The sequence below is a fragment of the Podarcis liolepis genome (assembly GCF_965112155.1).
Source record: "Podarcis liolepis genome assembly, chromosome: 3".
NCBI lineage: Eukaryota > Metazoa > Chordata > Lepidosauria > Squamata > Lacertidae > Podarcis > Podarcis liolepis.
This window is the reverse complement of record NC_139557.1, coordinates 99532702-99558136: the sequence shown is the minus strand read 5'-3', so window position 1 is coordinate 99558136 and position 25435 is coordinate 99532702. Positions and strand designations below refer to the sequence as shown.

The window sequence follows — 25435 nt, the reverse complement described above, 5'->3', positions numbered from 1 at the left end:
TCAAATCCCCTCGACGGGGTGAGTTCCCATTGCTCGGTCCCTGCTCCTGCTAACCTAGCAGTTTGAAAGCACGTCAAAGTGCAAGTAGATAAATAGGTACCGCTCTGGCGGGAAGGTAAACGGTGTTTCCGTGCGCTGCTCTGGTTCGCCAGAAGCGGCTTAGTCATGCTGGCCACATGACCCGGAAGCTGTACGCCAGCTCCCTCGGCCAATAAAGCGAGGTGAGCTCTGCAACCCCAGAGTTGTTCTTGACTGGACCTAATGGTCAGGAGTCCCTTTACCTTTACCTTACCAGAGCTGCATATTCCTCTGAAGCATAGGAGCCAACTCCTAGTGGCCGTGGCATCTTCAGCCCCCACAATAAAATATTTGAGACTAGCTGGGCCCCCGCAAAATTGATATGCGCGCATTGTGTCATGTGATTGATTATGTGGGGCAGGGCTTACCTGGGCCCCCACAATATTCCATTCAAGTTGGCACCCCTGTTCTGAAGGTAGTGCTAGCATGCAGATAGCTGCATCTGATTGGGATGGCACATGTGGTAGAGAACTTTGAAATGTTCATTTATGTACTATGGTGTCACAGGATAGGCTTTTGGGTGACTCCCGTATCGGGAATAAAACATTTAAAATAAACTCTTATGGATATCAATAGCTTTGGTTTCTTTAGATGTTGTGCTTTCCCCTCACATAAATGATTCTCATTTGAGATTTTCCTTGACTTCATGTACACTGGCAATAGTGTGGACGACACTTTCCCATCCAGCGACCCCATGAGTAATAATGGGTGTTCCCATGCTGTTCTGAGGATGCAAATGAAGCAATCAAATGGGCAGGACATACCTATTTCCCACCTCCTTGTCAATTTGCTAGTAGCAAGTTAAGTACAGTAACTTTTACAATACAAAGTTTATATTTTCAGAAGTGCTTCTGTCTGGCCAGTTATATCCTCTTCTTCCTCCTGAGTAGGTACACCTGTACATCATGCTCTGTCGTGGATGCTTTAGTTGAGATTCCTGCATTGCAGGGCATTGTATCCCTTCCAACTCTAAAATTGTATCCTTCTATGATGCTATGAACTGTCTACAGTTCTTGCTGTCCCTTGAGCAGCAGATTGTGTTTAAGCTCTAATATTAACTGTGCTGTTTCTTCTAGCTTCTCTAGTGCAGAATCTGCATTATGGCAAGGAAGGACACATTCCATATTGCTCTTGAAAGCGAATGTAGGCCATCAGTATGTAATAACTGGAGCTGGAACTCTGCCAGAACATTTGGATTAACTACCTACATGGAGAAAATATGGCCTGGGGTCTTTAATTAACTGAAGTAATTATCATCTCTCCTTTACATCTTATCCAGCAGATGGCATCTCCAGAAAGTCAACTTTTCCTTACCACTCCTCCCATACTAGGGGCACTAAAACTGCAAACAGGCAACCACGGAGTTAGCGTCGTCAGCGTTTACAGCACCAAATATAAACCCTATGCAAGCTACCTTCATGGAGCTTACAGAAGATATCACTTACATTAACAGTATGTCTTCATAAGATTCAATAAATTCTCTCAGCAGCGCATGGGACTTAGCCGAGGATAGTTAGAGAAGAAAGGGTATGTACTCTTAACCCAGCTGTTCCACTTATTTCTAGGAAACATGTTATTTTTGCCAGATAACTCATTTCTCTAGATATCATTCGTCATTTTTGCAATCATTATTTTCAAGTGCAGAAAGGATGCCATTTGAAAAGATAATGCATGAAATATGTGGATATCTAGCCCAGTCCTCTCTTTCCAACCTTTTCTGTCGGACAACAGTCAACATTTCAGAGTAGATCATCTTTGCCCCTGGCAAATGCATATAATTGAATGATTTGATTATTGCCAACAGTGCAACGTGGCCAAGAAACATTTTATTTTGTAGGGTCACATTCCAAATGCATTAGTTCTTATGAACAGTATTTTTTCCCTGCTAAACAACTCACACCATAGCTGTCTACGCTCACTTCCATTGAGCAACAACTCCAGCTCAGTTCTCTCCATCACTATTTATTACAGGAGCTCCTATGACAAAGTAGGGCTAACTATCAGCTTGGCAGTTGCACTGCAGATGCAGTATTCTCATTATATGTTGCTATGAACCAGTTTTACTCAGAAATGTGCAGGTTTCCAGGTATTGAAAATCTTGGAAGTAGTGTGTGATATACTTTGGTATCTAACAGCCACACAGCAATCAGTTTTAAGTCGGCTATTCCAGTGTTTCCCAACCTTTTTTGGGCAAAGGCACACTTGTTTCATGAAAAAAATCTCGAGGCACACCACCATTACAGCCCCGTGACGTCAGCACGCAGCGTCACGCCGGGAGGGACATGAATTGCTAGCAAATTACATAATCACCTCCTTGAGGGCTGGCTCATCTTCTCCGAAGGCAGAACCCCATTAATTAACAGCACAGACTCACACCATAGCCAAGATGAGGGGGGAAAACCTCAGTCATGCACAGTCATGCACATGTGGGGGCTAAATGAGGACGAAGACCGGGCAGAGAGCAGGGTTCAAATCACCCCACCTGGCCAGGACAATCCCTGGGTGCTCCCTTGGGCCACTCGCCTGACCCACCTCGCAGGGCTGTTGTTGCGAGGATAACACGGGGAGAACCACGCGCCCCCCGGGAGCTCCTTGGAGGAGAAAGCGGGCGATGAATGCAATGCACGAAATATATGAGAGGCGACCAGGTTTTGCAGGTGAGGGGCCCCCGCCAGCCTCCGCTTCCAACACCCGGCGCAACGATGCCGAAGTTTCCCCCTGGGCTCGGCTCGGGGAGCAGCGCTGCTCCCCCCGGCTCCCCTTCGCCCTCCCGGCTCTCTCTGCCGCCCACTGGGGACCCCCCTCACCTGCCAAGTCCGGAGCGCCGGTGGAAGTTGCATGCATGCATGCAGGGCGCCGCGTTGCCATTGCATTGCACTGCACTCCATGCAATGCCTGCACGCATGCATTGCCTCGCCCGCCCGCCAAGGGGTCTCCCCGCGGTCCGATGCGTCCCCTCCGGCGCGGATGCAGCATTGCAAAAATAAAAAACACCCGACGCAGCCCTACCTGGGGGGCAGCCTCCGCCTCCGCCGCTCCGCCTCCGCGGGGATCCCCGGGCTCCATCCTGCCGATCTCCGCGGGGGCGCAGGCAGGCTGCGCGGAGTCTGCGCGGAAGAGCCCCTGCCCGCCCGGCCGCCGCCGCTGCGCTCATTCCATGGCCGGGAGAAGAGCGCTTCAAACAAAACGCCCGGCCCGCCAGGCCACGCTGGGAAACGTAGTTTGCGCACCCCGCGCGGGCGCGGAGCCCAAGGGCGAGGGGACTACGGATCCCGGCAGCCCCCGCGCCGGGGACGGAGGGGGAGAGGCCGGGTGCAGGGATGGAGGGACGGGTGGGCGAACGAGTGAGTGAGTGGCAGCCGCCAAGCCTTGGCCGAGAGCCAGGAAGGGCCTCCCCGGAGGAGGAGGAGGAGGAGGGAGGCGCAGAGCGGGAGGGAGGGAGGGAACCCCAGGGGTCATCTAGTGACGGCGCCCCAATCGAAAATTTGACTTTTTTTTAAAAAAAAAATCTTTCGAATTTTTTAATTTTTCCCGCGGCACACCAGGCAACATCTCGCGGCACACTAGTGTGCCGCGGAACAGTGGTTGGGAAACACTGGGCTATTCAGCTTTGTTCAAGTAGTGTTATATTACTCCCACTGTTCCAAATTATGAAACACGATTGTTGCAAGAAAAATCTTAATTCCCCTTTTGCTACGTATCTTGTATGAACTGCTTTTTTCTTGGAAAGTTCAGGAAGTCTTAAGCCAATTGAAAGTTGCAAAAAATAATTAAAAAATTAAGAAGTCACCAGGTCTAGATAGTACACAAGAGTTTCAAAAGAGGTCAAATGTGAAATAGTGGATTTTAAAAAATAAAATTTGTCATTAAAATCAGTTTATGGGGTGTAATGAATACATCACACCCCATAAAGTAGGGGGGAGATTATTAAGATCTTTAGTTAAAACAATTAAAACATTAAAAATATCAAAAACCACGCTTATTGGTTCCCTACCTTCTTTCTGTCTTTATTAGTTTTGTAATGCACATGGATAAGGTTCTGGAGAAAGGCATGTGTTGCATCTCCCATCATCGCAAGAACAGTGCTGTGCAATACAGGAAACTGCTAAAGGAAACTGGCAAGTGCTTAATTCACCCTTCATCTCCAGTCACTGCCTTGTCGTCTCTGAATGTTAATAAACAGTAAGAGGTGTGTTATTATCTAATAACCAGGGTGCCTTACACCCCCCTGCCCAGGAATTGGAATGCATTAAGAGCTCCTCAAATAATTCTCAGTGTCCTGGTGCTGAGGACAGCCTCCTGATTCACTGCAACAACCCGAAGAGCTTCTCCCTATGCCTCCCGCCTTGGAATTACCGGTAATAATATTTGGACTCCAGTTTCTCTCTCTTTCCCTGCCTCCCTCTCTCCAGCTCTCTTGCAAGTGCCCATGCTGCTTTGCAGCAAGATGTATTTGTGTTCTAACTTGCCTCTTCATCCCAGTTCAGTTCCCCACATGTCCTTCTGGCACCTGCCACTTTTTCTTCTCCATATTTGCCACTAGGGTCTTCCTGCCTCTCTATTTCTTATTAGTTTTACCCAAAGAGTTGCCAGTCCATCTTAAATTATAGTGCCTATATGGTCCATCTTTTATTTCAGTAAAAACCTGCATGTTATTCAATCTTTGTCTTTTAAGGTTTGGCCTGTTGTCCAGTCACTGGTATGTGTAATTTACCCCATGACTTTGAGCTGAAGACCCAGCGTATGTTTCTCTCATACATACACATTTCCCCAGCACATGTAAATGAGGGCATGCAGCAGTAACCCCGAGGATCTGTGGTGGGACCCATGTTATTTAATTTATAGGGGTCAGGGATAAGCATTGTGGTGGCCAAGTCTGTGAATGACATCAAATGATTGAGGATGACGGAAACCAGTGAGCTGCGTAGAGCTCTGGAAGGGCCCTTCCCAAGTGGGTGGCTGCAGGAAATTGGGATTGTGGTTGATGAAACCCTGTGACCCAATGGGTAGCAGTGTCACATAAGACAAACTCCATGCTGGTCTTGAAAAAAGGCAAGGGACTGAAAATACGGCTGCTAAACTGTACACGCTTGGGAGTGGGTCCTAGGGAATCTAACAGGACTTAATTCTGAGTAGACATTGATAAACTGTATGGCAAAACAGCAAGCACAACAGTACCCCTATGCATGCTTATAACCATAGTGTGACCACACTGAAATACTCTGTGCAACTCTGATCATTCCATCTCAAAATGCACATCACAGGGTTGTGAAATGTGCAGAAAAGGGAATCCCCAATGATCAAAGTGTTGCAGCCTCTTTCCTGTGATGCAAGGTTAAGTGTCTGGGCCTGTTTGGCTTGGCAGGGGTGGGGGGGAATATCTGAGGGAGTATCTAACACAGATTTATTACACATCATATGGAGAAAGTTAATTTATTTCTTCGTCTCTCTGCTATATCAATGGAATCTTACTGCATCTCAGTAAAAATTAGATTTAGGACAGGCAATGGAATATATTTAGGATAGACAAAATAAAACATAGAATCATAGAACTGTAGCGTTGGAAGGGACCACAAGGGCCATCTAAGTCCAACCCCCTTAAACGCAGGAATCCAGCATGGGGCTCAAACACACAACCCTGCAGTTAAGAGTCTCCTGCTCTGCCAACTGAGCTGTCCAATACAGTGTATGGAATTCACTGCCGTTGGAGTTAGCAATGGGCACTGGCTTATAGAAGGCTTTAAAATGTGATTGGGCAAATTTAATGCCTATTAGCCAGAACAGCTAAATAGAACCTCCAGGTTCAGATGCAGCACAGCAGTTGCCAGGAGAGGCAAAGAGTAGAGGATGCTCTTCCCTTGAATTCCTGGAAGCATCTGCCTGGTCACTTTGGGGGAAAAGGATGCTAGACTAAATGGCCTATTGGCCTCACCCATCGGGGTTCTTTTGTTGCTCTACTCTCATCTTTCTTGACTCAGGTGGTCAGTCTCATTTGTTTCCCCCTTTGTCCAGGTAGAAGAGCAATGCCTACTGCAAATCCTTAATCTGCATGGAAAGTATATAAGCTGATTTGTGTATTATCCTGACTGTTTCAGTCATCCTGACCATGTCCAGAATACTCATCATCCCAATATAGTGCAGCTGTTTTGTATAATCATCAGCCTGTTTCCTTGCATTCAGTGTTTTGTTTTGTTTTTATAGGTGAGCAGTAAGACTAAATTTCTGTTCTTTAAAGGGATTGTGTTGCAAAAGATCTTTTACTTGAGACATCTGGAGCTATTTGCTCTGCAGGCAACTTACTTTAATGCGGTTGCTCTCTGTGTGAATTACACTGGATTACGTAGGTTGTTCTCTAGAAGCTGGTGGCTCGATGGCTCTGCTCTGGGGCAGGGGGGATAGACTAAATGGTGTTTAGTCTATCCCAAGTGTACAGTTCTGAGAAGAAACACTTAGTCATGCTTCTCACTTAGAGGAAAATTGCATTATTAAAGATTGTAACTTGTTACAGTAGTGCAATTTTGGACTTGTATCTGTATGAGGACATACACAACATGTCCATTTCAGTTGTGCAATTATAACTCTGAGCATAAATATGCACTGAATGGCAATACATCTTCCATTTTACCAAGACAACTGTCTAACACTAAGGGGAGATTCTTTTGAAATAACCTATGTTGAGAGATTCAGGGCAGACAAAACAAAGTACTACGCAGCACATAGTTAAACAATGGAACTCACTCCCACGGGAGCCAGTGATGGCCGCCATCTTGGATGGCTTTAAAACATGGCTGGCCCAAGACATTTTGGCACCTGAGGAGAACCACAAAATGGCACCCCCTCCTGCTATGGTAGAAGAAGTGGGTGAAGCTCTACATCAGGAACAAGCTGTGTGGGTGTTATGTACTGAGTTGAATAGGATACAAACTACAGCAGTCTAATTGGTCCTAGAACAATAGGATCCAAATTGCAGCAGTCTGATTGGTCCTAGAACAATAGGATTCAGAATGCAGCAGTCTGATTGGTCCTAGAACAATGCAGCAGTATGATTGGTTGGCAGGAACCACCCAATCATGCTCCAGATATAAGTGAATCCACAACCTGATTGGCTTACAGTAGAATTCCAGAATTAACCAATCATGTGCAGCCCATTGTGTAAATAATGTATATAAAGCAGATACTTTGAGGGGACTTTCATTCATTTCTCCTCACCACTATGAGCTGAATAAAGAGCATGAAATCACTTTGCGACTCTGAGTATATTTCAGTGGGGGAGGATAAAGATCTTTATCCAGGAGCAAGGGGGGGGGGGATAAAATCATCCTTACCAGACAGCTGAAGTGGGGATCAAAGGCTGTCACGCGGAGGGAAAAGGACCTGCTCTGAAGAACACTGGGCGGGTGCAGAGCCCAGGAGACCCCACAGAGCAGCCCCCACTATTTCCTCTCTTAAGTGTGGGAGGAGACCAGCAGTGTCTCCTATTCACTGAGGCTGCAGTAGCATGGGGGGGGGGCTGCCCTGGGAAGGGCTCTAAGGAGTGAGCTGCAGCCATTGTTGCCACCTTGGCTGCAGCAGTGGACAATACATTCCTTTGCTGACTATGGATGCTGCCGCCTGAGGTGGTCACCTCACCTCGTCCCATGGGTGGGCCCCATTTAGGTTTAATAGTAATAATAATAATAATAATAATAATAATAATAATAATTAATTTTTATTTATACCCCGCCCTCCCCATCCAAGGCTGGGCTCAGGGCAGCTAACAAGCAATAATAAAAACAAGTTGAATGAATACAACTTAAAAACAAGATTAAAATACAATATTAAAATATTGAAAGAATAAAATATTAAAATGCAGCCTCATCACAGGAGGAGAAAGGAAAAAGAAAGAGGGGAGGGACTCAAATTGGCTCCAAACCAAAGGCCAGGCGAAACAACTCTGTCTTACAGGCCCTGCGGAAAGAAATCAGATCCTGCAGGGCCCTGGTCTCATGAGGCAGACTGTTCCACCAGGCCGGAGCCAGTGTTAAAAAGGCCCTGGCTCTGGTTGAAGCTAATCTAACTTCCTTAGGGCCCGGGACCACTAGGGTGTTGCTATTTATGGACCTTGAGGCTCTCTGTGGGGCATACCGGGAGAGGCAGTCCCGTAGGTACAAGGGTCCTAGGCCGTGAAGGGCTTTAAAGGTCAAAACCAGCACCTTAAATCTGACCCTGTACTCCACTGGGAGCCAGTGCAGCTGGAAAAGCACTGGGTGAATATGCTCCCAGGACAGAGACCCCGTGAGGAGCCTCATTGCAGCATTCTGCACCCGCTGGAGTTTCTGGGACAGCTTCAAGGGCAGCCCCGCGTAGAGCGAATTACAGTAGTCAAGCCTGGAGGTGACCGTCGCATGGATCACTGTGGCGAGGTTGGGGTGGGAAAGGTAAGACAAATTTAGACAAATTCATGGAGAGTAAGACCAAGCGGTGAAACTAATGCCTGATGCAAACTTTTATAATTCTATAAAATCAGTGTACAATTGAAATGGGCATATTTGCAGATGCTAATTCCCCAAACTTGATATTTGCTCTGCTGTCTGATTTTTCCATCCTGTGTTTCAGACCCCTCCAGTGCCTGACTGAGCAGTACACTTGAGGCACTATATAAAAATGTATTGTTGCTAAATATTTCAAAACTTTAATTGTGACCTCAGAAAAATCCCTTACGTTTAACAACTCTAGGAACCCATCTATGCCAGAATGCTATAGTGGACTTTGGCAAGCTAGTCAATATTTGCCTTTTTGATATTCATTTTCTTATTCTTTTGTTATTGGTTTGTCTTCATGCTTGAAAAGCATAGTATAACCACATTTAAAGACCACATTTATAGATACTAGATCATTGTATCTCCTTTCTCCTTATAATGCAGCCTAGCCCTATACTGTTGGTAAAACAGACTAAAAACTCACCTACTCTGTTGCATGATGTTATGATATATCTGATGCTATCATAGTTCAATGCATCTAAGAAAATGACTCCTAATCCTTAATGTGCAGGAATCCTTAATGTGCTAATCTACAGATTTTTGTAATGTGGTTCTGATGTCGTCATCATCAGCATCATTAAACTAAATTTATACACTACCTTTCATCAAAAGATCTCAGGGCAGTTCACAATTTTAATATAATTTACCCTTTGATTTAAATCTGTTTCCTAAACTTGGGTCTCCAGCTGTTTTTGGACTTCAACTCCCATCATCCATAGCTAGCAAGACCAGTGGTCAGGGATGATGGGGACTGTAGTCTAAAAACAGCTGGAGACCCAAGTTTGGGAAACACTGGTTTAAAGTAATGAAATAAATGGTCTGCGAGTCATAATCGCTATTGTATTAGCTGCAGTGCTTCATATGCTTCTTGTTTTGTGGACTCCTGGATGATTTAGACTTGAGAAAACAAAGGTAGCTCAGAAATCATACAGTTCAGTGACAGAACAGTTCACTGACAAACCCCAGTGAAACCTTCCTTTGGGGGCCGAATATTTTGGAGATTTGTTGGTCTTCCATATGTTTTTGGAACGGTTTTGGCTGGAAATATGTTTTAACCTGCCCAAAGCCCCCAGGATAAGAATTTTAAATTAGCACAACCTACACTGCGGGAAAATGCCCGTAGATTCCCCAGACTCGGAGCACATTTTGCCTCGTTGTGCATTCATTAGAGATGCAGCATGTATCAACGACGGCAATTAAACAGCAGGCAATCTGTGAAGTTCACCCTATAAATAACCAGAGTGAACTTCACCAGTTGCCCTTCACCCTAGTTTGCTCTAATGGGCGGACCACTTTCTGATAATAATGCAGCCCTACCTAGTCGCCTTCCCGCCAGAAAACCAAAAGGACCCACGTTGGGTTGGACCAGACGTCGTCCTTCTTCTACCGCCTAACCCAGTGCCCAGTCTCCAGCAGGGAGCAGTGGCAATGGTGCAGGAAGCCGCCACGAGGTACAAAGCAGGGCATGAAGGGTCTCCCTCAGCATCTGGCGTTGAAAGGTCTCCTGCTGCCTCACAGGCAGACGCAACGGCAGCCTCCAGCTCTCCTCCTCCTCCTCCAGATCGCGGCACCTGGCCTCCTCCTGCCTGGCCTCGCAGCAGCGCCTCATCTGTTTCCTATCAATGGCGCGCTGGCTCGGGGAGGATGAAAGGGCGGCAGGGCGGGAAACGCCAGGCTCTCCCCCTAAACAACAATGGCCTCCTTGAGGAGAGAGCAAATTAAGCCCTCAGCCCATGTGTGGCAGGGGGAGCCATTCAGAGGGGAAAGGGGGCGACAGAGGCTGACTGAGGGGGTTTTAACCTGAGGGGGGGGGTGGCGTGAGGGAAAGGTGGCTGCCCTTTCGCCTTAGCGGGACACGGAGCGGAGGAAGGCGAGAGAGAGAGAAAGAGGGTTTTATATTATATAATTTTTATTAAAGGTGTTCTTGAGGTGGGGAAAGGTTTCCTCACACACTCTCTCCCCGCTTTGCTTTGCTTAGCCAGCCAGCCAGTTCCAGCGCCTCTCTCGCGTCTCTACTATTCCTCTTCTAACCCTGGGGGCATCCTGAGGAGAGCACATAATATAGATATATATATACGCGCGCGCACACACAACATACAGTATAAGCGTGTACACACACACACATAATCTTTTACTATTCATTCAGGGGGGCATGAATGTGCAGAAACAGGACTGACTGGTTTCACGCGCTCCTTCGCTTTGGGAGCGAGCCTCTCACTCTCACTCTCTTCATTATCATCCACCACAACAGCCGCCTGCACACACTTATAGCGAGGGCGGGAGGGAGGAGGCAGCCCTCGCACCCTCAGGAGCAGCAGCGGGCACTGAGGGCAAAGCCTGAGAGAGGCCGCCGGCGGGACCTGGAGCGAGGCAAGCGCAGCCGCAGCCGCTGCTCCCAAGCCACGCAAAGAGCCGCGGGGTAAGGAGAAGGTGTTGCGGTCTGGGTCGAGGGGTGAAGCGGCCGGCGTGGCCCCCGAAGCGCGTCTGACGAGGAGGGGGGAAAGGAGCTGGGGCGGCGGGGGACGCTGCTGCTGCCCAGGGTTAAAAGGGCGCCCCTGAGATGGACTCCGCTTTCGCTCCGGCGGCGCTGGCGCTCTCTCTCCCAGCGCAGGGATGGCTCTTCAGGCGCTGCCTTGGACAGGGGGGAAGGAGATGGAGGAGGAGGCAGCTGAGGCGGGGAAGGCTGTGTGTGAGAGAAAGGGGGAGAGGGAGGGAGGGAGAGAGAGAGAGACCCTCCAAGCCGCTTGAGGAAGAGGAATAAGCTGAGGCTCAAAAGTGACCGCCTGAAGGAGGGACATGACGCAGCGGCTGTGGCTCTGGCGCCCTTTTCCTGAGGGGAAGGTGGGGCGGCCGGGGGGGGGGAGGCAGATACTGAGGTGACCGGCGTGTGTTTGTGTGGGGTCTCCACCTTGGGAGGCCAGCTGCCTCTTCCCTGCAGCCAGCGCCGTGGCGACCTCTTCCCCAGCTTCTGCCCGGGGGGCGAGGGCGGGGAGAAAGGGGTGATGATGGTGGTGGTGGTGGAGGCGGCGGGAGCTGGCAACCTCTCGTCTTTTGAGGAAGGGTGAAAGTAGCGGGAAACCAGCCGCTCTCCTCCTCCTCTGCCCTCGCCTCTCCCTCCCGCCTCCCGCCCTCTCTCCCTCCTTCACCAGAGCGCGCGCGCGCGCCGTGCCAAGCTCTCCATTAGGGAGAAGCTCCCGACTCTTTCCGCGGGGTTATAAATAACCGGGCCACTTGAGTTGTAATGACAAGGCGCCCCTTCGCCAGCCCTCCCTTGAAGCATCCTCCTCCTGATGGCTCTTTATGCTCCAAGGCGGATACAATGAGCAGGATCCCTGGGGGGTGGGGTGGAGAGAGAGCAGCCGAGGAGTTGCTCCCCTCAGGCTCTCTGTGACTGGCTGGCAGAGCCTCTCATGGCTAGAGGGGTGTGTGTGTCTCTGTGTGCAGTGATTAAGATACACGTGTATCTTGCCTCCCCGATGCACGTGTGAACACACACCAATACCACAAACTGAATTCCTCCAGCAGGGATGTATGGAGGCGAACCCATTTCATGTGCTGGGTAAAAATGCAGTTGGGGGGGTGTCCACAGCCTTCAGTGGGGTTTTGGGGGTGGGTAACAGTCGTGGCCAGGACCAGGTGTGGGGAATGGTGGTCTGGTAGAAATCTGCAGCTGGAATGCGCCGTTTGTGCAGGAAACCCATAGGGGGGAGAATAGCTGGCCAATGCAAACGCGCCAAGGGGCTGGATGTTTGCATTCAGAGGCGGATTTCTGAAGCAGACGACGGAAAAACAAGCAAGGCAGCGTACCGGAGGCGAAAGGCGCTGAGCTCATTTGGTCCACTTGCAAAAATGTGGACTGTATCAGCTGCCCCTATCCCTTCCCCGTTTTCCCCTCCTCTAATGCAAGGATCTCCAATACTGTGCCGTGTAAATAAATTAGGAGCGGAAGAAAACTCGGAAGCATCACTTTCCTTCATTCATTCCATGCGCTTCTATGCAAGGGTTATGGGTGTTTACCTGGTTTTTTACTTGAGCCCCCCTCCCCTGTCCACCTTTCGTCCTCGCCAATTTGTGGAGGTGTTTATCGGCAATATTTTGCTGCAGTGCTTCAGCACAGGAAGATAAACGATCCCCATTTTCCCCGGTTGCCACAATGACTCAATCATTAAAAAAATCCCCAACTTGGAGCTGAAAACGGCAACTTAAGCAAAGCCCCTGAGGTGGGGAGTTGGAGGGTGGGGAATACAGAAGTGGGAACATTAAAAAGTCACTTCAGCAGCTCCTATTTTCATTTGCAGTGCCTACTTTGAACTAGGAAGGGTTAGTGAGCTGCTGCAGACTTTTGCAAAGACTGGATTCAATTTTGGAAGCCTGTTGCCAATATTTGTGAGTCATTTCCTTGGAATCCTACCTTTGGTGTTTATTTCCCTTAGAAGGATCCTTGTAAAAGTATAATAATAGCTCTTAAACTTCATGGAAAGTAGCACAGGCTACAGTGAAGACAACTTGCTTTTTGCTTCAAAACACTTATTTTGGTTTTGTTTGCATTATTCAGTGGACAGAAGAGAAGGCGGCAATGTAATTAACCCATAAAACATCTAATTTATTGTACCAGTGACATTTGTGTACTGCTGCATTAGGGTTCAGAGTCAGTTGGAAAGGCAACCTTAATTGGTAGTTCTTTTTTAAAAGAATAATTAAAGAATCAAGAGAACCATCTTGTGATTTTAGAGGTCTTTGTTAAGAGGAGTGGTTTGCTTTGTCAACCCACTCGGAGTTCCTTGACCCAATTTCTTTAGGTTTTATACCATTCCAGCACAATAACAATACATATTAATTACAGCGATGTGAAAACTTAAGATGCACTATATTACAGCCAGAACTTTTCTCCCACTTGATATGCAATTGTTTTGCAGGTTAGGTTATTTTAGGACTATTCCCCACATAAATGTTCTGTGTTTTTATAGACTTTTTAAAGCAAGCACATTGCTTGAATACCTCCACGTAAAAATGTTACATGAAGATTAGTCATCCATGCAACTTTGGGTCCATGAAGTGTAGAAGCAGGGGGAATCTAGGATTATCTGGTCACAAATTAATCCAAGAACATGTAAGTGGTAAACAGAATGCTTTTAAAAATCTGAACTCAAAAGAACATACTGAATCTAAAAAATATCAGCATTGCCATTAGTATGGCTGTTAAAGTGAGGCAGTCAGCACTTGAGGCTTTCCTAACAGTCTTAGAGATATATAAGCAACTTACTGTTCTCAAAGTACTGACAGGTTTTTGGCTAATATCTCATCATACCATAAACCCAAATGGAGCCCAGCTTCCTATATACAATGCATTTGCAAAAATCTTCATAATGTAAATTAATTCATGTTCCAAACTATCATAAAGAGGTGACCTTTCTATTCCACCTTCAGCAAGGAAGTAAATACTAGATACCAATGTAGTATTGAAAAACTAGAGTGATTGATTAAGAGCAATCTTCTTAATACTTGCCATGTCTCTCTTTCCTGATGTAACACACACACACACACACACACACACACACACACACACACACTCTATTTCTTTTGATTATTGATGTTATATCTTTTCCTAATGGTAGTTTCTAAGAAAACTGAATGGGAGTGATGCCAATTAGTTCAGCCCATTGCTTAATTATCACTTAATTAACCCCCCAACATTTTAAAAAGAAAGTGCAGGAAATCAAGCTATTTAAAACAGCTGTTTCTAGGGATCCCAGAAGAGTAGTAATGAGATCCTGAGGCCATACTTTGGAATACTAGAAACACAAAATGCAGGTTCTTAAAAAAGAGAGAGAGAAAATCAACCCCAAAACATCCCAGAATGATTTGTTTTCTCAGTGAAACAAAATGATAGCCTCAAGAAAGTAGTTTCAAGGCATCTGTGGTATAAGATGAAAAAAGTAGTAGTGTATGTTTCACATGTGTGACCACTCAGATCCAGTTCCTTTCATGTCCAGAAAAAAATATATGTAAGGGCTTGTATTTGAACCTGGAGAACACTGAAGGTAAAAGCATCATTGGCTGGACTCATATAATGCAGTTCCATATATGGGGTGAGGTGGGGGGTAGGGAATCTGAGATATGCATATATTCAAAATAGAACAATATTTAGCCAGAAGTGTGTTTTTGGTTGTTGTTTTGTTGAAGAAGAAGAAAAAAAGCATAGCTGCTTTATCTAAATGAATGCTAGCACAGTAGTTGTAAATTTAAAATATTAAGTAACATAATTTCATAAATAGTGAAAGATGATGTTAAACACTTCTCTTCCGGAGGGGTTTATACACTCATACAGCTCACTCACTGGCTTCATATTTTTTCTTGCACTAAAACCATCAACGGAACCAGTGAATCGTTTGTATTTCTTTTTTGGGGGTGGGGAAAATGAACAGCTGGGGGGGTGATGAAAATGACACACTGGACTTCTTTAGAAGATCAGTAGTTTATTTTCTTCTTCTTCTCCAGGATATTGAAGTTGGCAACTAGACTGGTGATTCAATGTTCGAACTAGATTTTAACCCTCATGCTGGTGTTGGAACATAATACAAGTGTAATCCAGTCGTTATCTACATTTCCAGAGTAGTACTTAACAGGAATGAATTGAGTAATAATTATGTTGCCAGTCAGATCAGCACTGACATGGGAGAACTAAAGAACCTGTGTAACTTATCTTTCACATATGTCTACATTCGCCTTGCTTTCTTTAGTCTTTCACTTTACCATTTCCTCCACCTCTTTGTTCTTTTATCACCTCCTATTGGGCCATCTGCCTTTAAACTAACTAAAGGGTGAACTTGCTCTTCTTCAGGCTGGCCTAGACAATGAAGTCACCTCTCACTTTTTAAAACTTGGGCTAGTGCGTAATAATACTGTACCTAGAGCTTTTAATTTCCCACTTTTCTCGTATGAAACACATTTCTGTTGCAAAATGCACTTGGGCAACCTGCATCTTTTAAATTATTGTTTTATAACTACTGTAAACACAAGGATTTGACAAACATTTCATATCCACTATTTCCCCCCCTCACCATGCTTTTGTTACTGACACTCGACAACCATGGGGCTGTTCTAATGTGTCATTGGCTTAATGTTTCTTGTGAGTGACACTCTAGACATGGTGTTCTCAACTGGTTAGGAAGACTGGTGATCTGAAAATGGAAGGTGTAATTGTCAGTTCACTTCCTGCCTACCATTCTCTTATACATGGATAGAACTATTAGGAGGGTCTGCCCCCAGAGATTGATGGATTCAGATCAATTGCTTAAAACCACCAGGGAGTTCCCAGTTAGCATGGCTGGTACTGTCAAAGCCTAACTCTCTCTGTGGGATATGGAGGTGACCCTGGCAATTGACACAATCTTTCCTAAGCAATCTCTCCTGTTAAACAGAGCCTGTTCATCTTCCTGATTTATTTATCCCAATTTATTATTTATTACAAAGCAGTGGGGGGTGGGGGTGGCTCGAATGCCAGTGACAGAAAATTTGAACTGGAGTCTGACCAAACACAGGTAAGAGCTCATTTTGGAGCTTGTTCTATTGTGGTGATGAAAGCCAAGAAGCAACACCTTTCAGCCTCCACTGCAGTGCCATCCAGTTGAGTTTTCCAAGTGGTTCAGGGCTTTTTCCACTTTGTATTGCAAAGTGATGTAGGTGGTCCCTCTGTGACTTCAAAGGTAAAAGCTGCTCATGTTCATCTTGACTTGGATGCTACTTTCCTGTAATCCATCCTATGGACATCTCCAGTACAGTGTATAGTCCTGATTTGTTGGATGAATTTATTGTTTAGGCCTGAAGATGGGGGGATGGGGGGGGAGGTACTTGGCCAAATACTTGTGTTCTCAACCTTTCCCTTACTGACTAGGTAAAAAAAGGTAAAGGACCCCTGGACGGTTAAGTCCAGTCAAAGGAGACTATGGGGTTGTGGCACTCATCTCGCTTTCAGGCCAAGGGAGCTGTCATTTGTCCATAGACAGCTTTCCGGGTCATGAGGCCAGCATGACTAAACTGCTTCTGGTGCAATGGAACACTGTGACAGAAGCCAGAGCACACAGAAATGCCGTTTACCTTCCCACCGCAGTGGTACCTATTTATCTACTTGCACTGGCGTGCTTTTGAACTGCTAGGTTGGCAGGAGCTGCGACAGAGCAACGGGAGCTCACTCTGTTCTGGGGATTCAAACCGCTGACCTTCTGATCGGCAAGCCCAAGAGGCTCAGTGGTTTAGACCACAGCTAACTAATATGTAGCAGGAGAGATCACTGGCTAAGTCTAGGAGGTAATTAATGACTTGTGTCTCCTTGAAAGAGGGGGTTACCTGGCTACCTTGAAGTGATTAGTGATGAGACCACTTCTAAATACCCCTACTTTGGACCTCAGGGATTTGAGTGACTTTTGGCTGTTAGCAAATCTTCTTTTCTTGGGCAATGTGCTTGAGTTGCCATACAATCCAGGCACTCAGATGAGACTGATTATCTGGATCCATTTCAGTCTGGCTTTGGGCCCACATTCTTCATCAAAACAGCCTTGGTCTCTCTGGTGGCTAATCTATGCCAGGAGTACAGGCAAAGTTTGATCTTGCTAATTCTCCTGAATAGGCTTATGGACTGTGTCTGGGAAGAGGATTTGGGACACAGAACTTCAGTGGTTCTGATTACCCCTGCTCATATTGGCTTCTTCTGACAATGAATTATGCATTGACCCCACGTTCTGCCACTTATATCTTTGGAGATAGGATGAAGATTTAAAAAACAAAACAAAAGCTGAGATCCTCAGAAGGTGTGGTTCTGAAATCACTGCAAAATTCTACATTCATGTTGAATTGCACAATACATTGGATGTGAGATCAAGTAAAACCCTTGCCTGAAAGCAGTTTCCTGCAATGAATAGCCAAATTGATCATGTCCTTTTATTATTCATAGTGGATGCCACACCATGCCTGAAGTGCCTGAATTCAGGAGGAAATATAATAATACCAGGGTTCTCAGATTTCATACAGATTGTAAATAGTTACATCAGACACAGCTTCTTCCGTTGTGATGGTACAGTGGTGCACAAGTAGAAATGGCAACCCAGGAAAGTGAGCCCAAGTACCTGCTAAAAGGAAATCAAGGTACCAAGAACAAACTAACATGTAAGATATAAGCATCCCTGGACTCTTGCAACACTTCAAAGACTAACAGATTTATTATGGCAAATGCCTGGTATATACTTTTTGGATAAAAGCCAACTTTACCACATGCAAGGTAAAAGTAAGGTACCCCTGACCGTTAGGTCCAGTTGCGGACGACTCTGGAGTTGCGGCGCTCATCTTGCTTTACTGGCCGAGGGAGACAGCATACAGCTTCTGGGTCATGTGGCCAACATGACTAAGCTGCTTCTGGTGAACCAGAGCAGCGCACGGAAACACCATTTACCTTCCCACCAGAGTGGTACCTATTTATCTACTTGCACTTCATGCTTTTGAACTGCTAGGTTGGCAGGAGCAGGGACCGAGCAACAGGAGGTCACCCCGTCGCGGGGATTCAAACCGCTGACCTTCTGACTGGCAAGCCCTAGGCTCTGTGGTTTAACTCACAGCGGTATGCCATAATAAATTCTGCTAGTCTTTAGGGTGCTAGAGTGTGTAAGCGTGTGTCTGGTGGACTGGGTGATGCAAGACAATTGTCTCCTTTCCTTTATGCCTAAAATAGAAGGCTGAAGTGCCTACTAGTAACTAGCTTCAGTTTGAATCTATTCAGCCCAGGCCCTGTGTCAATTTAAGTGGCAGTCTGGAGTGACCCCTTGTAGATGGACAAAGGCACATAGATAAATTCACTTTCCCATTGCTACAGAATGTACCGTTTTGTGCAGCATCACAGTTTTGTACCTTATAGTGCTCCTCATTAGTCATGATGTGTACTGTAAACATGCAAAAAATGAGAGGTCACATCCGCACCACATGCTTAACGCAATTGGCATCTCTCAAAGAATACAGGGAACTGTAGTTAAGTATGCTTGGAATTATAGCTCTGTGGGGAATAAACTACTGTTCCCAGGATTCTCTGGGGGAAGCCATGTGTTTTAAATATATAGTGTGGATGTGATACCCAACCCCCAACTCTAAATGAATTGAGAAGACCCTCCCTGCTTAAAAAACAACACCACCTACTGGTGCTCTTGACACATCCATAGTAATACATAGTTTTCAGAATTCAACACAATTATCTTTGATTATTCAGTGACTAATCCCACAAACCCACATTTCTAATTATCCAGACATTGTGGATTGTTTCCAGACCACTTGGATGAGTAAGGTTATAATCCATCCTCAGTGTTAGAAACTGAGATATGAAAGCTAGGAGCTGAATGGCACCTTAAACCTAGGTTACGGACGCAACAATGGAATGTCTAGGCGTGCTTTTTTAAATAACAAGAATACAAAGCTGAAAATGAATGAACTGCAGCGAAAATATTATGTACATTTTTCACATGGTCCAGTCCATCCCCTGCCCGCCCCCCTAATATTCTTAAAAGAGTCTCTTCTCCAGTCTTCAGAGAGTAGCTGGAAGTGGGGAGGCAAAAAGAGCTCCTCCTTTCCTTCCACTCTTCAGTTTTATTCTGAAATTTTAGGCACAGTACTGTGCCCAGAACTCAGAAACTGCTCGCGCTAATGAAACTCCCTGTCACAAAATGCACCTAGAACAATGGGAGTTTTGAATGCTGTCCATCTCTGCCTTTCTCTCACCAGCTTCTTATTTTGTGAAGACACTATCTCACATGGTACCCAACTGTATGTCACCTAATAAAATGATGCGTCACCATTATGTTTTGTTGATCATATTTTAATGCATTTGAGTCTGCAGCTGGCTTTAGGGTCCTAGTGGGCTGGGAAGAAGATTATAAATTTAAAATAAAATAAATTAATGACTAGAACTGTCAAACTGTTAACAAATAAATATTCTTCCATCCAGCTATGTAAATCTCATTGCATTTTCTTATAAGCACAGGTAAGCATAATGGCTTCATACAACTAAGAAATCAAAGAGTTTCAGAATTAGCAATACCACATGCTGTTTCCACAGAATATAGGGTAACTAATGAGGCCCTGCCAATACCAGGCATTGCTTCCACCTTTACTTTTTGGCCTTTAGGGATTTTAGTCAGATTTGCAGCATTATTGTAACAAGCATTTTAAATTTAACTTCTGTTTTAGTGGCATTCTGGAAATGCATAAAGACCCTTTTTCATTGACATTGTGAATTGCATCATTACAGTTCTCTCATTAGCATCATAATGACTCCAAAGGAATAGTGAGTGAAAATGGAGTAGTTGCTGAAGGAATAGTGAGCAAATGGAACAGTATAGCACTGCATAGTAGCCTCTTACAGAGTAGAACTGCATAAATGCAAGAGGAGTCTGACATTTTAACCTTCAGGCTGCTTTGGATGCCTCAGGGTGTTCTCTTAATGCATGCATTCAGCTGGCAACAGGGAAAATCTGTGGTAGCCTAAGGATTAAGAGCTGGATTTAATAAAAAATAAAAATGGTCTGGTTTCCATACCACACAAAGCTTTGCAAACGGATTTTGAAGCCTGGATCTAGCCACAAATCAAGGCTTTATGTTACACTTCTTTGCAGAAAATATGTAGTGCACTGACTTCCCACCCTTTCATTACAAATAAGGATAGCGGTGCCTTACCAGTAAATAACTAAATGTCAAGAACTATGGAGCTGAAGTCGAATAACAACTTTCTATACGGCACACTAATGGAAATCTTTAGGTGCAATAAGTAGCTTCCATCATTCTCTTTCTTTGTCACATGCCTAAAAGCCTAAAATTTAATCCCATGCTGCATCCCAACAAGAGACAGAATGTGGGCCACTGATTGGCAGATGAAGGGGTTGGCTTAGTCTTCAAAGGTGTCTGCTGAATTCTACAGAACAAAGTATGTGGACGGTGATTGTCCCTAGGCATGGCTAAGAGGAAAAAGCTGCACCCCAGCTGCCCAACAGTATCTTTCAATGCACCCCTTTACTTTCTCAATATACAGGTGCTATGTTCAAATACACTTAATTCATAAGAATAGATGTTTTGGCAGTATATAATAATTACTGTGAATCTTATGGCTGAAAAACATCTCTATAGCTTAGTTGGTAGAGAGTGAGACTCTTAATTTGAGGGTCGTGGGTTTGAGCCTCAAGTTGAGCAGAAATATTCCTGCATTGTAGGGGTTGGACTACATGACCAACCCCCACAATACCTTCCAACTCTATGATTCTATAATCTGGTCAATTTCTTAGTTTAGGTTCTGCTTCCTGGAAATATCTGGTGGACCATTGTGGGAACCTGGTTCTGGACCAAGTAAGCTCTTCATCTGATCCAGAAGGGTTCTGTGTGGGGTTTAACAAATCATGACACTTTACTACAATTATTTCATAAATATAGAATTTGATCCACCAGGCACAGTCTTGAGAAGGCTTATTTGCAATAATGTATTAAATGTGTTGCAGTATGGTGGTTCAGGTTGCCTTCTGATTCCATGACACCTTGGTAAATTGAATGGCGCAAGCAGCGACTTGCGCTTCCAAAATTGCAATGTATTTGCAAATGGGACTGGGCCTTCCAGCTCTGCCCTGTTTCCTGGGCAAAAACCCCTTGCAGGCTTATTTTTAGGTAAGTTTGACATAAGGATCTAAGATCAGGTTCTGCTCACTGGTTTGGCACGCCAGCACTTGTTGCTGAAAAGCTTTTTGGAATAGCTGATATATGGACAGTCTCTGGGACCTCTCCCTTTCTGGCACTAGCCAAACAAAGCAAGAGAATTTGTGCAGTGCAACTGAAGTATGTTAAGTTGGGGTTTTTGCTAATCAGCCATGCAAAGAGCTGCTGCTGTTTCGCTGCTCAGAAGACAGGTTAGAAAAACTTGTGGAGGTGCCCTAGGAATCTAGTGCTCAATCTTCTGCATTTGTTCATGCAGCAGCCTTTAGCAGTGGGCAATTAAAATAATATTTTCTGGTGGTGGTTTCTGTGTGTGAAATCAGTAGTGGTTGTAGACACTCCTGGAAATAAGAATTGGTTTCTTGGATGCACAACATTATGTACCCTTAATTGGGAGGAAGTCCCAGTGAAATGAAATGGCCTTGCTTGCTTATGAGTGAGGATGCATTGATTGCGATGTGAATAACTGTAAGTAGTTCATGTTGGCTTCTGAAAACTCTTCCTTAGGAACAACATGGCACTCTGTGTAAGTTAGTATGATAAAGTGGGACAGTGTGCACAACAGCAAATTGATATGTGACAACAATCTGCAGACTGCAAAAAAATTACAACGAAGATAAATGTAACGAATTGAGCAAAGTTTGGCACTGAAGATTTCTCAGTGTTTACTTAGCAAAGAACTAAAAAGCCGGAAGCATTGGAGCAGCAGAGGTGTTCTAACATGTATAGATTCCGAAACTCTCCACTGTTTTGGATTAATCTATGTATGCAAAAAGCTACTGTATGCAAAAAGTTATTGTAACACCCACCCCCGGTATTTCTGAATACCACCTTTTGCAATCTTCCATAATATTTCTCTTTCACCTCCTCACTAAGGCTGCAGTACCATGCACATTTACTGGGAAGAAGTCCCATTGAATTCAGTAGGAGTGTGCCAAGTTACAGAAGCAATCAAACAGTTTAGAGGAATGGATTCTCAGTGTGTTGCCTACAAAATGTGTGTGCTTGAGAGGTAAAAAAGGACCCCAGGATGGTTAAGTCCAGTCAAATTCAACTATGGGATGTAGCGCTCATCTCTACTTTCAGGCCAAGGGACAGCTTTTCCGGGTCATGTGGCCAGCATGACTGAACCGCTTCAGGTGCATGGAGCACCGTGACGAGTGCCAGAGCACATGGAAACACCATTTAACTTCCCGCTGCAGCAGTACCTATTTATCCACTTGTGCTGGTACGCTTTCGAACTGCTAGGTTGGCAGCCCGTCACTTGGATTTGAACTGCTGACCTTACGATCAGCAAGCCCAAGAGCCTCAGTGGTTTAGACCACAGTGCCATTCGTGCCCTTTGTGCTAGAGAGCTGTTATGCAAGGCATAAGATCTTTATTAGGCCTGATGCAGCAAGGGCAACGCATGTATGAAGTAAAATAGGTCTCTATGCATTTATCCACTCTTCTTTATGATGTTCACTATAGCTCAGTCGGTAGAGCATGAGACTCTTAATCTTGGGGTTGTGGGTTCAAGCCTCACATTGGGTGAAAGATTCCTGCATTGCAGGGGGTTGGACTAGATGACCCTTGTGGTCCCTTCCAACTCTACAATTCTGTGGTTTGTGTTTGAAAAGCTATACTGCTTTGACTCTACCAAAATGGAGGTACTCAAGTCAGCTTTGAAGACTGACCATCATGAAAAAACCTTTGCATCCAACAGCAGTGTTTTAGAGAGTTTGTGTGGATCTAGCCACTTCACAAATGGGGTCACACAGCAATAATCGGTTCAGTGAGGGAGGTACTACAGCTTCAAATGTGGTTGCCTCTGTTTTCACCATTAATGAATTGGCTCCCTTGACTTTATTTAAAATTTATGTAAGACAAATAGTAAAACCCAAAATATGTGGATCTCTCTTGCAGGAAATTTAGTGATACTTAAGTTCTATTGAAATCAGTGTGGATCAAGTTAGTGGTGAGTAGCTTAAGCCCCATCAATTTCAAAGGGGCTTAACTGTGACTGATTTGCTGGGGGTAGTTTGAGTGAGGATGGACTTCCCTAAGAAAGAAAGGAATATATTTCAGACGCATAGCTTCCAAATGCAGCAGAATCCATGGATAAATGACAATTTTGCAGTCTGCTAGAGACAACAGAATAGGTTAAGGAGCCCCGCTGCTAAATCTGGAGCACTTAAGTAGCCTTTTCACATTTTTCATCCAGAAGCCGGTGGAAATATTACAAGGCTTGATCTGTTAACTATTTGTATGTGGGAATTTCAAAAAGGTGGTCCTTCGCTTTTGGCCCCAGCGCTATGTGCAACTGCAACCCCTCCTCTCACTCAGTTGAAACAGCAAGGGGCTTCTCCAACCAGTCTCGAATATTTCTTATTTCTTATTGTTCTAAGTCTTGACCTCCTGCTTCATCAATCTTGTCCAGACAGACTTTAATTTGTAACATGCTGCTGGCTATCCATTCCCTTTCCAACTTCTGCCTCTCTCTCTCCCCCCCCCCCGCCGAATTTGGAGGACCCTGTTGTCTTCCTGCAGTGGTCCTGACTTGAGAAATACATGGAAAGAAAACAAAAATTCTTGTTTCTTGGAGAGAGCAGGGGAAGATGGGGGAGGCGCCTGGCTTTTGTGCCAAAGAGTAGGTGAATTATTGTAGAAAGTGCATTGTGATGCGGTTTGCCTGTCTCTTTCAGAAAGTTCTTTCTCTCTCCCTCTTTCGCTCTCTCGCTGCTATGGGACTGGATGGAGAGCTCACACAGCCTGGCTCCGGCCCCGGAGTCCCTGCTCCTGTTTAATATTCTACTTGCTCCACTGATGTTGTGCTTGGCTCCTGTGGGACTGCAACTCACGGCTTGAAACCGGAGCCAATTTTCTGTCTTAATCTCCGTGTTTTGACTGGAGGCAGATCCAGTTCAGCCCAATCGGGGCTGGTGGAAACAACTACCTAAGAGTCTCGCTCTGTTTCGCTTGGGGAAGGAAAAAAGAAGGGAGGAGGAGTAGGAGGAGTGGGGAAAGAAAGGGGGGGGAAATAAAGGAAGGGGGGAAAAAAAGAAAAGCCTGCCTGCCTGCCTGCCACACATAAGAAACACATGCAGGCAATGTCGTTGGCGAGGTCGCTGTGTTTGCGCGAGTGAGACCGGCAGAATATGCGGAGAGAATAAAGTGATCGTCTGGCAATCTGCGAGCATCCCTCGGATCGGTTTGTTGGCACTTTCTTCTTTCAGGAAAGGAAGAGGGGATCGCCGCTGAGCCGGAGCGCAGAGAGCAGCGGCGAAGGGATTTGGGGGGCAGCCAGTCAGCAAGCAAGCAAGCAAGAGGCGGCGGGGAGGGGTGGGGTGGGGAGAAGACTTGCCTTTCCGAGTGGAAGGGGCTGCGGCGGTACTCCGAGCTCACTTACCTGGAAGTAAGGGCCCCCGGAATCCGCGGCACTTACTTCCAACCAAGTGCGTTTGGAGAGGGGCGCGCGGAGAAGGTCAGCTCTTGGGTCTGGTGCCCCCCCCCCCGCGCGCTCCTTCAGCAGGATCGTGTGTGGTCCCAGGGCAGCCGGGAGTGTGAGCCAGAATCCGTGCCAAGCGAAGATAAAGAAGGCGAAGGGGGAATGCTCCCGAGCGCTTGAAACCTGGAGCGCGTGAGTGCGAGAGGGCAAAACCTGGGTGAGAAAAGGCAAAGCAAGAGGCTGGGGAGAGAGAGAGAGAGAGAGGATCCCTCGGTGGCAGAGGCAGATGCCAGGCTGACTGCGGGGCGCAGGCACGCAATGGCCGCTGATGCCGCTGCCACTCGGGCAAGGCAGGGCAGGGCAGGGCAAGGGGCGGGCGGCTGCTTGCCTGCCTGACCTGACGGGTCGCGCTCTACCTTTGTCTCCACTTGCAGATCGGAGGCGCCGCGATGACTCTGGTGCTGCCCCTGAGCAGCTTCTGCGAGCCCATTGTCTCCTCCGAAGGAGCCGCCGAGTTCCAGCCGCTGTGGGAGTCGCGCTGTTGCAGCAAGAGCAGCCCCGCCTCGGATGCAGCCGCCGCCGCCAGCAGCAGCAGCAGCAACCCGGGCCAAGCGCAGCCGCTGCCGCCGCCACCACCGAGCAACGACAGCAGGGCAGCGGCTGGGCAGCCCCCGGCGCCAGG

The 25435-nt window shown here is 46.1% G+C and overlaps 1 protein-coding gene across 4 annotated transcripts in view; it reads left to right on the top strand.

The window, feature by feature from the left end:
• Window positions 1-10743: 10743 nt before the first annotated feature.
• The window catches only part of SERTAD4 (SERTA domain containing 4), a 31164-nt gene continuing 16472 nt past the window's right edge, over window positions 10744-25435 (top strand). Inside the window, exons 1-2 of one of the 4 annotated variants that reach the window (XM_083494712.1) lie at window positions 10744-11016; window positions 25188-25434. In XM_083494712.1, coding sequence (XP_083350838.1) covers window positions 25203-25434 — 232 coding nt within the window. In that variant the 5' untranslated portion in view covers window positions 10744-11016; window positions 25188-25202. Of the gene's footprint in view, window positions 11017-24230; window positions 24517-24651; window positions 24971-25187; window position 25435 lie in introns of those variants that run through there. The other 3 variants (XM_083494711.1, XM_083494714.1, XM_083494713.1) reach the window with 3 other exon arrangements.